Source organism: Lissotriton helveticus, chromosome 3_1 (assembly GCF_964261635.1).
Source record: "Lissotriton helveticus chromosome 3_1, aLisHel1.1, whole genome shotgun sequence".
Classification (NCBI taxonomy): Eukaryota; Metazoa; Chordata; class Amphibia; order Caudata; family Salamandridae; genus Lissotriton; species Lissotriton helveticus.
In genome coordinates, this window is record NC_136061.1 from 1,753,411,555 (window position 1) to 1,753,426,446 (window position 14,892).

At 44.5% G+C, this 14,892-nt stretch overlaps 1 protein-coding gene across 1 annotated transcript in view; it reads right to left on the reverse strand.

The window, feature by feature from the left end:
* Positions 1–5,845: 5,845 nt before the first annotated feature.
* The window catches only part of LOC144823759 (discoidin, CUB and LCCL domain-containing protein 1-like), a 260,003-nt gene continuing 250,956 nt past the window's right edge, over positions 5,846–14,892 (reverse strand). Inside the window, exons 13-15 of the mRNA XM_078682569.1 lie at positions 14,447–14,484; positions 13,944–14,066; positions 5,846–12,850 (exon numbers count right to left, since the gene is read on the reverse strand). Coding sequence (XP_078538695.1) covers positions 12,342–12,850; positions 13,944–14,066; positions 14,447–14,484 — 670 coding nt within the window. The 3' untranslated portion in view covers positions 5,846–12,341. The remainder of the gene's footprint in view (positions 12,851–13,943; positions 14,067–14,446; positions 14,485–14,892) is intronic.

Consider the following 14,892-nt stretch of genomic DNA (forward strand, 5'->3'; position numbering starts at 1 on the left):
TGCTGATTTGTATGTCCATGCAAGTGGTTTGAATACAGTCCTGTTCTTGAAAGTGAGCCAGTTGGCCTGGTGACAGGATTCAGTCTGAGCATAATAGGACGGAATGTATGAAGCTCTGTGGTTATACTGAATAAGCAGCTACCTATGTTATGCCATCTATTAATGTAATAACTGCACTTTCACAATTGCTTTATTAACCTTCCTGCTTCCTCAAATTTGCTTGAAAATGCACGATTTTTCTTCTTTTTTTCAAAATTTTCTTGGGGGGGGGGGTTATCCCCCCAACCCCCCTTTTGGGGTTCGGGCTCGCTCGCTGCGCTCGCTACGGTGCAGTATGCTAATCACTTTGCGCCCCACCACTTTCAAATGTCACCCACCGACCCTGGGGTTGGGCCATACTTTCAGGCTTCAATCCTACTTTTTCACGCTTCCTTTTGCTCTGTGCTCTTGTTTGCGCACACACCAATTCATGGCTGTATGGCTTTTCAATTCAACCTCAGCCCAGGCTGTCGACTCTCGAACCTGCTTCTGCTAAACCCCGGCGTCTCCTATGGTCAGCAACTTCGAAAACTCCGGAGGACCTGACTGCCCTGTTCATCCAAAGACTGGGACTCCCACGAGCAGTGGTCCTGCTCAAAAGAACTACAACCCCTGGTGCCAGCCAAGAACTGCGAATACAGCACACTCTGCACCCGCCGAGCCCGGCCTGTGCCTGAGTGAACAAAGACCACAAGGACGTCCCCCCGGCGACCGTGACCCAGAATCCAGTACCCAAGGACCCTCCTCGACACTCCTGATGACGTCTGCAGCGTCACAACAAGGGACCCCTCCAACCGTGACCAGCTGAGGGTAAGATTTCCCGACACCAAAAGACACCCCTGCACCCGGTGCCCCACGGCCCCCTGTGCCCAACTTCTGGGTGTCTACCTAACCTACAGCTTCCCAACTTACCTCTCAAAGTGGTGGTAGCACCACAAGAATCTCTGTCCCTGAGCTTGCAGCCTTTGTTCATCTTGTAGCTTTCCCATTGAAAACCATTGGGTGCCTGACGGCCCAAAAGCACCATCCACCCAGCCGTCCGAGTGACACTGGAAGTGCAGCATCTGTTATATTTTATTTCCCCACTTGCCCTGTGTAAGTAACCAGGAGCTCAGCTCCCACCGCCGCGTGGCCTGCCTGCTAGCAGCCACCAACCAAAGGCCCCCCTACCCACCATAGGCTAACATTGGGCCTACTCTCCCTGCATCCGGCTGCCCCTGTGCCGCTGAGGGTGTAACGACTGTCCCTACCTGAACCCGGGAGACCCCTGTGTCTTGCCCCAGAAGCTTAACTCTGCCAGTCGAGTACTTACCTGAAAAGCGATAACCTACATTTTCTCCATAGGGTAACATTGACTGGTTTTCACTAGGAAATTCTTCGAAGTATCGAGTTTTGAAACTTTGAAATATTCACTAAAAATCATCCGATCAACAAAAGCAAAATTACTCACCTGTTACCAGGAGAGATCCCAGTGCTGGATCTTTGTGCCCAGCACTGACCTAAAAAAGTAATTACAACTGTGATTTTCCTCCGTAGGATAACATTGGCTGGTTTTTGCCAGAAATTCTTCTGTTTATTTTTGAAACATACAAATATTCCTTAAAAATCGCCTGTGTAACAAAAACGATTTCTTTGAACTGTTTACAGGAGATGCACCAGGGCTGAATCCAGGATCCAGCCCCGAGTAAGAAAAACATACGTAAACTAATTGATATTAATTTTACTTAAAATTCCCATTGAGCTCAATGTTATAATTGTGTTTAACTTGTTTTGCATATTGCAACAACTGTATCTATTGCATTGAAAAGTCTATTGCTATTTGAAAGTATTCAACTTTAGCATCTCATTCTGAGAAAGTATTTTCATACCTACTTTTGGTTCTAAAATAAAACAAAAATATATTTTTATATACAAAACAATTGGCGTAGAGTTTTCTTCTTGAGTGTGTGAGACCATTTGCTGACTGTGTACAACAAATGCTTTACACTGTCCTCTGATACTACCTTACTGCTCGACCAAGCTACCACTTTAGAGAGTAAGGTTATATCTAACTTTAACCTCTGCCAAACCTCTGTGCACACTGAACCCTACTTTGGTGCAGTATATACAGAGCCACTTTCTTACATTGATGGATCAGCGGTTGGATACAAAGTTGCATTTGTTGGACTACTTGGTTACCATCTGATCACACAACAGAACTCTTAAAATTGCCATTAGAATTCTGATTTTTTTTTCAAATTGTTTTTTTCTTTCCAAAATACTTAAAGTCTGGTCAGGGCCTTGCTTAAGTCCCTTTAGAATTGTAGAAAAATAAAAGTCACTGCAGTCAAGGGTAGAGGGTTAGAATGTCTCAAAAGAACTCAGCTACTAGTGAAGGTAATACCATTAAGGACCTGGTTGAGGAGATCGACCTCACACCTTACTTACACTTGTCTTTCAAGGAGTTAAGGTCCTTATGTAAACTTAAAAATATACCAATGGGCCTGCATCCAACCAAACAAGGGCTCCAGGAGCTCCTGGCTGAGTATGCTAAGGACCACCTCTCTGAAAATGGTGATGACCAGCTCAGTTTCCGAGGCTTTGAACTGCTGACGTCCATTAAGGAGTGTGAAAACACCCCAAGACACAGGCACCAGCCTCAGCAAGTCTTTTTTTCTTCTTTTTTTTGGGAGGAGGGAGCTTGGGGTCAGGGTGGGGTTCAAACGTGCCTCTTAGGTACTTCTGGTACCTCGATGGTATCCTAACACCTTTCTGTTGCCTCCAGGATTCAATCAATGCCATACTAAGGGTGGCCATGGGTGGCGCTAGTATTCATTCTCCTTTAAGGTACATTTAAAGTCACACGCACCTCACACAGCACCCAGGTGATGAAGTAGATGCCACAAAAGCCACGTCATAAAGGAGTGCCGCGTATATATCTGTTGTTGCAGAAGAAAAGGGATTGTGGCATCTCTCTGTACTGTTATCAGTATTTTTATTTCACATGATCCAAAGTGAATCATTACAGACTTCACAGCTCAGATCGGGGGGTCCCCAACATTATTACTCACATACATTACAGTACATATATAAACAGCAGACACTCTGCTTTACTCCTTCATTGATAATAGTATATCAAGAACTACATCATTTGTCGAACAACCTGGTCTCCTTATTTCACATCTCCGAAACACTATATTCTTGAAGGCAGACCCCGCCTCCCCCACAAGTAACGTAAACAGAAATTTTCAATGCTCAAGAAAAGACTTAAGGCTGCAGGAAGAATGCGACTCATGGGGTCAGGAGGGTGGTAGTGAGAGATTGTATAGTGCTTTGTTATACAAAAATAATACATAATAAAATATATACATTTCTTTTCATAAAATACTCTGTGTATATTAGTATGTGTTTGGTCAAGACTGATAATCATTTCTTTTTATAAAATAATCTGTATATTAAAATATGTATGGGTCAAGAATGATATTGGCAAAAGGTTTAGGGAGTGGCCTTGCGGATGGGCTAGGGGAGAATGTGCAGAGAGGACGCTGGACTTAACTAAACACTCCCCGCCAGGCACATTGCAGTCACGATTGCTCGCAATCAGGCCTGGACTTGGCGGTTTTAGCTCATATCCCCTACAAAATCTTCAAATGCCAACCGTCCTTCAATACATTTCTAGAAAAGCTTTGCAAAAACCACTTCCCACTTTTAGCTGTATTGGGTTCATTTTATTGTTTTAACTCCTAGCCTTAAACATTGTCGAGGCTAGAGCCATTTAAGGAATTGGCAAAGTTGCTATCTTATTTTGGGAGGAGAGATTTGTGTAGTGCATGCATTTTTGTGTTTAGATTCTGGCTAATTTCGGTTTTTAAGGTTTTATCGAGGACCTCACCTAAAATGCCCCCGAAATTAATTAATAATTTGAATTCTACTGAGTGATCAGTGCAGAGAGAACCCACCTACAGACTGATTTGCAGATTTCTGGTGATGGCAGGCTCCTGAAACATTAGAATGGCTGAAGTCAGGGAATTACATTGTGTGTGCAAGTGCTTCATTAGTAAAAAAAAAAAAAAAAAAAAAAAAAAAAAAGAATAAGTGCCAGGTCTCTTGTCAGGAGGCCACTTCAGCTAGCACCACGTATCACAGCTGCCAATGATAGTAACAACACAACTACATACCAACACACTCATACTACTGTAACAATTCAGACTATTCCAGTCCCCCAAAGCTATAAGCATTGCTTGGGTGGCAGGAAATACTCATTTTTAATGTATATAGAATTAATAATTAACTGTTGTTATGGTCATCTCTAAATTAGCCAGACAGAGACACCTTGTGGCAGACTGTCACAAGTGCCAGTGCCGAGCCACAGAAACCACCGGCTCATATTAAACACTTGTGTGCAGGCTTTAGGGTGTGTATACAGAGCCCTAAAGCAATCAGCTGCTGACAATTAGGGGTGAGAAACACATCTTAGAGCACAGTCTTGCTTGCTGAGCGCAAGTCTCACATCTGGGAGCTATTTCACCCGTCAGTCAAGAGCCTCATAAGCAAGTGAGCCTTGAAGCACAATCTCACTTTTGGCCAGTCTAGATGGATCCCATAAACTTTAACAGAATCTCACACCATGGCTCAGTATTTTTAGCTCCTACAAGAAGAAGCTTTTGTCCAAAATATCTCTCTCCTACTCTCCAGGATTTTGAGAGCTTTGTGTCCTACGGTGAGCACTCCTCGAGGAGGCAAGGGAAAAAATTACTTACATGTATTGATCTGTTTGTAGCTTGTACTCGTCTAAATTTGCATGCTTCCCACACTCCTTCCATCTAGTGTCAGGCTCTCAATATTACTACTTGTTTATCTCAAAGAAAGGGCTTTGGGCATGAGGGGACTCTTGGTACTTCCACGGAAACACAAAACGCACCAGAATCCAACGCACTTTGCTTTTCCTCCCTAAGGGTAGGTATGTGCACCTAGCAGCTGGAAGTTATAACTTGAGTCCTGGGCAACAAGCATTACATTGCAACAGGAGGTGGTAGGGTTTATGTGAATCTGCAGCACTACCACCTACTGATGGTTAGAGGTAACATTTTCCTGTTGTTAGCATGTGTAACGGTAGTTCACATGCTTTGCATAGAGTGAAAAGCAAAACCCATCATCCCAAAGCTTGGAGCACGTGTGATAGACATTTGGAATAATGGTTTGATTACTGCATGCCCAATTTTGTCCCTTGTTGGCCATTAGTATAGACATTGTCGTGTTTACTGAATGTGTGGGTGGAAGACCAAATGGGAGCCTTACAGATATCTGCTAATGGGATATTCCATAGGAATGGTACAGTAGAATGTAATGCTATGTTTAGCGGGGATTTTGACCTTTGTCAGTTTTGCAGCAGTTGCTGCCATTTGTACTTGGATGCAAGCGTAGGTTGTATGTTCTTACTTCGCATTCCGTTGCAACGCATGCCTTTACCACGACTGCGTTACAACGGATTGGTATTTCTACGCATTTGCTTTTCTTCGAATTCTTCCATTGTGATGTCATACGTCGTTAAGAGGAAGCGGAAGTTTTTTTCCGTTTTCTCTTAAACGACGTTGATTGCCTGCATATCCCGACGTGACTTCTGGTGAGTTTTATTTTTGGGGGGGGGAGACCCCCCCAAACCCCCTTTTTTTACTTTTAACCTTTACCACATATGCCTTTACTACATACCTCGTAGTAAAGGTATGTGTGGTAAAGGCTTTCGTGGTAACCACGCATGCGTTGTACTGCATGCGTGGTTAAGGTATTCATGGAAACGGCCGCGTTGTAGTGGCCGTTTCACGCAAGCGTAGGATAGGCCAGACTTCGGTCAGTGTAATTAGTAACAGACAATGTGCTCTAATGATGCTATCAATGCTTACTTTGAAGAATTGCAATGTACACCACAGATTTTTCACATTTAGTCATATAACATGCCCACATACTAGGCCATCTGGCTTTTTTAAGACTTTAATATACTTGTGTGGAAGTTTCAAATAACCATATTCTAAGACTTTTGGTGGCAAATCACAAGACTGCGTAATTTGAGGTTGGTATATTTTAGCTTGCTGTGATTCTAGGAAATTCTGAATGTCGAGTAGTTTTTCATGAGTATGAACGGACATCTCCAGAAGTAGGCAATCCCACATTGGGTGTGCCCACGAAGGGCCAATGAGTAGTGCCATTTACGTTTGAAGCGTTTTCTGTACAGCATTTGAACTTCGAGTTATTAGGGGAAAAGCCTTAGCAAATATGTCTGACCAGCTCATACTCAGAATGTTGCCATGGAATGGTGGGTCTGGGCACCAAGGTGCAATGTTTTGGCATTTTTGCGTGTGGCAAGTAAGCCTATTTTTTGTCAACCCCAATGTACTTCTGTGGAGCTTAGGAATTGATCTACCACTCTTGCGTTTGGCCATGTGTTCTGCTGAGCTGGTCAGCAAAATCATTCTCTATCCTGGAAGATGTCATGACAATAAGTATATTTGATTGTGTAATGCCCAATGCCAAATGATCTGTGCCAGTTGGACAGTTGTGGAGAGTGTGTGCCCCTTTGTATCTATATGTACATCATTGTGATCATATTGTCTATTTAAATTAAGAGCAACTTTTTTGAATTTTCATTTGAAGGGCTAACTGTACTGCTATCAGTTCAAGCATATTGGTATGGAGGAGCGGTTCTTGAGCACAACGCTGACCCAGTAAAGAAATATGGCCGATGTGCACACCCCAACCTGTCGTTGATGTGACTGCGATGATAACCACTTGTGGCTGAAGGATGAGTAATGATAGCCCCTGTAGCAACCATATCTTGTTCTATCATTACAACTTGTGCTAAATCCTGGGCTCCACCACCACTAGTTCCTCGCATCCCACAACCGCTTCTCACCATTGTCTGGCTGGGTACTCCTACAGTGGATGCATGCACAATCTTGCATGCAGGACTACAAGAATAGCTGATGCTATCATCACTGACATTTTCATTATCATTCTCAATGTCAGAATAAGTGACAGGTGGTAAAGAGGAACCAACCCGTGAATTGCCATCACTATGTTGTTTTTAAGGTAAGCTTTCACTGTGAGTGATTGGAGTGTGGCTCCTAAAAACTCTGGGCTTGGTGTGAACAGAAGTGTAATATTTTGGCACTGATTGTGAAGCTCAATTTGTTGAGAAGGAAAGTCACCTGCTGAGTGTACGTGAGGCACTACTCAAGACCTGACCTCTTCATCAGCCCGTCATTAAGGTATGGGAACACATGAATTTTGCTGTGCCTTAAGTACGCTGCCACTACAACTGACATTTGGTAAAAACTCTTGGAGCTGTGGTAACTCCAACCAATAGGACTTGAACCGATCCTGTGTTCCATTGACCACAAACCTCTGGTAAAGTCAGTGTACTCGATGTACAGAGATGTGAAAGTATATGTCTTTTAAATCATGTGTTGCTATATAGCCTCCTCCTGCTAGACCTATGATGACGTTTTGCAGGATGACAATCTTGCATTGATCTAATCTGATGGATCGCTTCAGTGCTCGTAAATAGTGCCTGGTCCTTTTTGGGAATAAGGAAGTATTCCCTTTTTTAATCAGAGGCACTAATTTGATAGCCTCTGTTTGTAGGAGCATCTGCACCTTTTCTTTGGTGTTTAGATGGTCCTTGTTTATTTTATGGTGGTGCAGTGAAAGACTTGAAGAGATGGTATGAAACTCCAGCCAGTAGCTGTGAGTGATGGTGGATAACACCCAGTGGTCTGAGGCTATCTCCTCTCTTTACGGGAGGCATAACCCCAGCTTTCCTCTACAGGTTCTGGATGGCCACAGCGGAATGGAAGGTTAGTCACTGTTAGGTAGCAGAGATCTCTCTACCCTGGGCACTTTTGCCTCTCTAATCTCCAGGAAATGTGCCACTAACATACTGTCCTTGTCAAACCCAACTGCTGGCCTTGTGGGAGGATCTGCGGTTACTGATAGGGTTAGCAGATGGTAATAGGACCTGCTTTGGATTCTGGTCGTTTGGTTTCTATGACATTCTGACTTGGACTGCTGAAGGACACCCATAGCCATATCGGTGTCCCTCTTAATCCTCGGTAACATTGTATCTACCTGTGGCCTAAAGAGGTGTTCCCCATCAAATGGCTGACCAATGAGGTTCTGTTGTACCTCAGGATGAAAGCCAGAAATATGCAGCCGGGCATGTCGGCATACCAATATGTGTTTGTCAAGAGAAAGTATCCATTGCAACAAGAGCACATGTAATAATTGCACAGGAGAGGCCTTCTCTTTCATCAATATTCAAAAAAACCTTTTTTATACGTTTCTGGGAGGTGTGGCAGGTTAAACTAGCTGAAAACCACAGTAAATAGTGATCTTTAATCTTATCTCACTGGTGTCTGTTGAAACTAAAGAAAAAGGTCAGTGATTAGCAATGTGACACTGTGCAATTGCTCCCAGACCTACATATTGCTGCATTACTTTTCTTGCATTCCTTATCTGGTGTGAAGCATTCCCTGTTCCTTGCATTAAAGCTATTTTCCGGGACGTACGCACTACAAGAGAATCAGGAGTGCAGTTATCTTGTACATCCACTTTGTTACCCTGGTGTACATCGTCGTGTTGGTGTATTATGCCTGATTTGTCTTGAGAAAGCATTGTATCTAATAGGGTCTATTGCTCGTACTCAGTGATATAAGATTGTACCAAGTGTGGTGAAGTGGACTTTGGTGGTGTAAAATCGACCTTCCTTTTCTTAGAGGTAAGGAATGCTCAATGTCTTCCAAAATGGCTTCTTCAAAGAGGAGTCTACATCTTTTGGTGAGTGTTTGGGAACTTTTGGTGGTCTAGCAACTATGTGTCTGGTGACCGTGTCTATATAAAAGGTTACTATTGAGTATATGATTGCTCACTGTCTACATAAATGGTCACTGGTGAGTATATAATTGTTCACTCCCTATCAGGGGTTCACTCAATGTCAAGCTGCATTTAAGTGTTCAGGATGATTTTGGTGCCGCCAGTGTGTTGGGTCTCGTCTCGATTTCAAAAAGTTGTATGTTGGCCTCAAGTGTTCTATATCGACCTTGGGTATCCTCGGATATCAAGGATGCCTTTCGGTGACAAGCAATCTTCACAACAGTGGGTGGCATCAAATGACGAGACGTTTTCAGGGGTGGCTTGTCAGAAAAGTTAGGGTGCTCTCTGGTCGATTCTTTACTAAGGACATTAGGGTCTTTTCAATGTAGATCCTCTATATACACCTGTTGAGTTTACTTCTGAGGCCGGGGATGTTGTGTTCAGTTCTTGGAGCCAGAGTCCAGAATCCTCTGGGAAGCCTTTGTCTTGGATGTATGTTTCGATGGGGCCACTGAAGACTTCTGGTCTTTGGTTTAAAAGTCATCTGGGAACAAAGAAATAGGAATTCACCCCCCAGGACCTCTGTGGTACCGGTTGGTCCCAAATCCAGAGTGAAAGCCCTCAATGCCCTGCGCTCCTCAGCAGAAGGCCAATCAGTATATTATTGTCACTGTATTTCTGCATATAGGGCCATACTTCCATAGCGCTGGCGTCAAATGGTCTTTTTGGACCAGAAAGTTTGACATGCCAAGAAGTCATTTTTGTTGTGGTCCGTGGGTAAAGATTGGTTACAGACCTGATGTGGCTATGACCAAGGAAACTTGCTGTTGTAAGAAGAGCAAAATGTAAACAGAGGTTTCTACATTGCCCCAAACTGGTAATCTTTATATGTCCAAGTCTGAGGTTCATCGATGACTTGTTCCAGAGGCAGTTATGGTTACTTGGTGCTCTTCAATGTCCAATTTTCTAGTGTCAAAATTATTTTCCAATGCACTGCTGTAACTCAGCTGGTGGAGACGCATCCAAGCCCGATGGCAGAAACAGAGTTGGCATCTCTGTCCTGGTGCTTATGGATTCCAGTGGATTTACCATGAGTCACCTCGAAACCAACACCCCTTCTTCGAAGGAAAACAAGTAGTAATGTTTGGAGCCAAACACAAGATCGCAGTTGTGCGAAAGGCATATGATCTGCAGGTACATGTGCTACAAATAGATACGTACCTCATATCCAAAATCCCTCAAATATCACTCAAGCGGGCTGCAAGACCGTGAGAGTGTTGTGTCCTGTTGTTATTGCTAATTGATGAGGGAATGATATGTACCAGAAACCAAAATCCGTCAAAATGACTTGGAGATCTTGAGAGCTTTGTGTCCTATTGCATTCACTCCTCGTTCCGGAGGGCCATGTACCACATGCCTAGTTGGCAGATGTATGAGTAGACTGGGGACATAAGACTCCTTATGTCATCCTTTGCTCCTGAAACACCCACAATCGCCATGATGGATGTCTACGTATAGGGATGGACCACCAAGGATTAAAAAATAGAAGTGGGCCAAGAATTTAATACCTGCATTTCGGACCACCCAGGGCATAGTTTAGAACTTCAGGTTGCGGTAAAATCGATCGATGATGCTTTTGAGCATTTCACACATTAGGAGTACAAATACTCAGACCACTTTGCAATGTGATATTAAAGAACACAAATCAAAAGAACTGCAGCTTTCCTGAATGTAATGAAGTGTGCATGATTTAGCATTTGTGGAAAAAATAGGCATAAGAGACACAAAGGGTTTTGAAAATCATTGCATTCTGGGTTGGTCAGGATTGTTTTTTGCATATGATGGCCTAAGAGCTCGACAGGACCAGCCCTGTGTTGTATATTGAAGATGACGAGGAGTGTGTCATCTGGAGTTCCCCTTCAAAAGACATTTTAGAAGCAGAGTAGGCCTAATAATTTGAAGGTTTGGACAAGGGATATTTCTTCATAAATAAACCAAAAAGGACTGTACTGCTTTTAAAAAGTGCAACAGATTTATGCAAATTTGCGGACTGGTCAAGGAAGGCTCTGCAGCATCTGTGCTAACGTGGCGCTTGTCGCCCTGGAGAGAAGTGGGCAGTGTCCGGTCTTTAGGTTCACCTGAACAATTCATTTGTTGCTGGAGGGGCAACAGGAAGGGGAGTTAGGTCTTTGACATTATTTACTTTTTGTTGTCTCTCTGAGGGGCACCAGATCAAATTGAGAAGACCGCTACTAGTTCCCAGTCCTTGGCTTCCCAAAGAGTCAGTGAAAAAGTGGGGTTACTTTCTCACCACATCCCCCTCAGTTATGAGAGCCAATCAAATGACTCAAATGCAGCAACAGTGACAACTTCTTAGATACATGAACCCAAATGCAAAAGAAAAAAAAGGAAAGACTAACTTTGCAGCCTTCACCAATCAATCCAATGGCAATTGAATCAAATGAAGGATCAGGTTTGGCACAAACAGCTCCCCACCTCAGCATGGCCTAAGTGCAATGGACAGAAAAAGGAGGAGGACCAGCTTTGACACCAACTGACCACTCGCTGCTTGAGGACTCAGGCTCACTGGTGAAAAAGGAAAGAACATCTTCGGCATGGGCAGCATGTCACTCATGTTGAACACAATCGCAATGGAAACAAAAGAGGGATCAGATCTGGCATGGATAACCCAACACTTCTGCATGGCCTAAGTGGAATGGAAAGGAAACAAAAGGCCACTGGCCACTCATAGGACACTCGCTTCTCATGAATGCAAGGATAATTGAAAGAAATAAACTAAGGAGTGGTTTTGGCACTAACTAGCCAGTAACTTCTCATAGATCCAAGAACAATATAAAGAAACAAAAGAAGGGCCAGCGTTGGCGCTTCCTGCCAAATTGCTTCTCGTGGACTCCGGGTCAATGGAGAGAAAAGGAAGGAACATATATGGCACAGGCAGCCGGCCACTGATATTAAACATGTGAACAGTGACAACAAAACCATCTGATTTAACACTAACAGTATGATTATAGTCGGCTCTAACTGCCAGGAAGACAAAGAAAGGACCAACTTTGACACTGAAAGCCCACCCTGCTACTTGGACACAAGTGCAGTGGACAAAAGAAAGTCTTATACCCAAGTACAAGGAAATAAAAGACGGAGCAGCTTTGGCAAAGATAGCGCACTCCCGCTACATGGGCACAAGTGCAATGGAAACAAAAGAAGGCACACTTTTGGCACTAACAGCCCATCTACCCAGTCTTATGTATAGGGTAACCACTTGGGCAGGAACTGAACAAGTCATGTGGAGGCGAACAGATCTGCTCAAAGTAGAAACCAAGATGTCGTCTCCTACACAGGAACATTTTGCTCCCTGCCCTCTTGTCTGGGCTAAAGAGAGGGCTCACAGGAAGTTGGACCAAAGCAACCAGTGACGGCTACGGTGTCCTCTTGGTACTTCACAGAGGCTCCTGATAGACATGTGGAAGAGAGTCCCTTGTCTTGAAGTGGCCCCAAGGCACCGGTGGTAGCTCCCGGCAAGCAGCGCCTCTGCCTGTGAGAGTTCTGTCAGGCAGCCCTTGGCCCCCTCCCTTACAGTGCCCATCAGGCACAACCAGGCCTTCAGCCTGAAAGTCCACCTCCGCCGTTGGTCTCCGCTGGGCAGGAGAGTCATACTGACCCGGCAGGCCACTGGTGAGTTGAGGTGTCTTCTTCCCTTGTGCAGGAGGGATGACTTTCACAATACAGATGTTCTTCCTAGCAGCAGAGGCCAACGCCTGGTCCGTAAATGGGGTGGCATACTCTGGCTCAGGAGGAAGCGGCTCAGTGTACTCGTGGAAGCGGCCTGGCACGTCGTAGTGACTCACCACCAGGGGCAGAGTGTAGCCCTCATCTGGACCCGGCTTGAAGGTGGACGGGACTTTCTGCGCATTAACGCCGCCTGGAATGACATCCGGTTCTGCGTAATCTGTGAGCAGACAGACAGCAAAATGTGAGAAAGTTGACAGTGCATTAGCAAACCAAATTATTAAAAAAATATATCGTTTTCTAAAGTTATATGTGCAGCTTAGTCCCTGTGTTTGATGTCTGGTGAGAGCTTTTAATGCTCCAATTGCAGAGATACGTGCAGGCCTCAGATACACACCTCAGCAGGACTGAAGAAGCCATACATCTTTCTGATGTCATCAAAAACATACCATTAGGACATGGCACTATAAGCAAAGCACATATTTTTTTTTAACCTGTGGCCAGATACTCAAAGAGAAAACTGTAGGGCAGATGCTAACCCACTGAGCCTTCACGCATCCTGTTCAGAACACTTTAGTCATGATGCCTTTCCAAAGTGCAAGCTTATGATATAAAGACGTTGGGGCAGATCTACAAGAAACTAACGCAGCGCGGTGCCGCAAGTCATTTTGCTGCGCCGCGCTGCGTTATTTTCAAAGCACAGGGATGCGACAAATTTACAACAATACGTCACATCTCTGTGCTTTCCCCTGCACTGGCGCACAAACAGCTGCCATGCGCCGGTGCAGGCACCCTTGCACTATGGTGCAAGGATGCCTGCGTCGTGGGGAGATTGTTTTTGTGCAGGAAGGTGTACCTTCCTGAATAAAAACAATCAATTGAAGTGATTTCCTCTTCCAATGTGTGCGGGAAAAAAACAAGGAGAAATGAAAACATTTCTCCTCATTGCACCTCGCAAAACCACCCCTAAGGTGGCATAGCATTCAGACGCATTTCCAGATTTACTATTTCTCATAAATCTGGAAATGAATCAGTGAACATGGGAGTTGAGTGGGAACACCCACAGCTACACCCATGTCACAGCCCTAACACGCAAAGTGTTGCGTGAACAGGGGCGATATATACAAGCACAGGTTAAGTCATGCAAGGTGACTTTACCTTTTCTTGTAAATATCACTTAGCAGGCTGCGCCACCGGTGAGTCACACAAAGTGATGCACCGGCAGCACAAGGGGCTTGTAAATCTGCCCCATTATATTTTATAATTAAAATGGTGCGTTAAAAACCATCAAAAAGACAACAGATTGCCATTACCTGGGGAGTGGGCAGCACTGATGCCACCGGGCGACCCTTCATCTGAGTAGGAAATCAACTCCGAGTCTGAAGGGTGAAGGTGAGGCCTACAGCAAACCTGGCTGCTCTGTGGTTTCTGGTAACCTAAAGAGGGGGAAATGTTTATCACACAGGAGAGAAAGAAACACATGAGGGGTACGGCCTGAGTGCTAGTTATTCCCAGTGCTAGCCTGGCATGTAGGGAAGTTAAGGGTATTCCATGATAAAGTGGTGCACCTGAAAAGGTGGAATGACCAAGACAGGGTCAGACAAATGTCTGGATTTCCATACAGTTACTGTGAAATGCTAGCAGCGTTGCTGCCAAGCCACCGCCAGGGGGCCCTGGTGTGATTGTGTGTTAGGAAGCCCCACCCACTTACTCTTCCACATGTGAAGAAATTGTTCTTTAAGGACCACGATACCCTGGGATATCCAGCCCCAGTACCTTGGTTTGCAATATCACATGGAAGTCCTGAAGAACGTACCTTTCGTGCAGCCACAGCTTCCTTCTGCCGCTGTTTTCCTGCAGGGGAAAGGGGACAAGAAGACATGTCATTTCAGCACAAGAGCTCTACTGCAAATGTAGTGTTGGCACTAAAAACCTTCGAATATCTCTCAAGGCATATCACTCAAGATCAACAGAGTCTAGTGTCACCAAGTGTAGAACCCCATACTGGAGCCAAGCTGCTCTCACATTGACACAGTCAAAAAAGAACCTCTTCTTTTAGCCCTCTTTTGAACCCTTTACCAATTGTGAGGCTTGCTGCAGACTCCTTACTATTGTGATTTTAGTCTCCAAGTCAATACGTTTCCCTTTACTTTACAAGTTAGATGCCTGTGTCTGCTATAGGAAGGGACTGTAAGCACTTGTCCTAACAGAGAAAGACATCTGGAAGGCCACGGGTATGCAAGACCCTGCCTTCTACTCAAC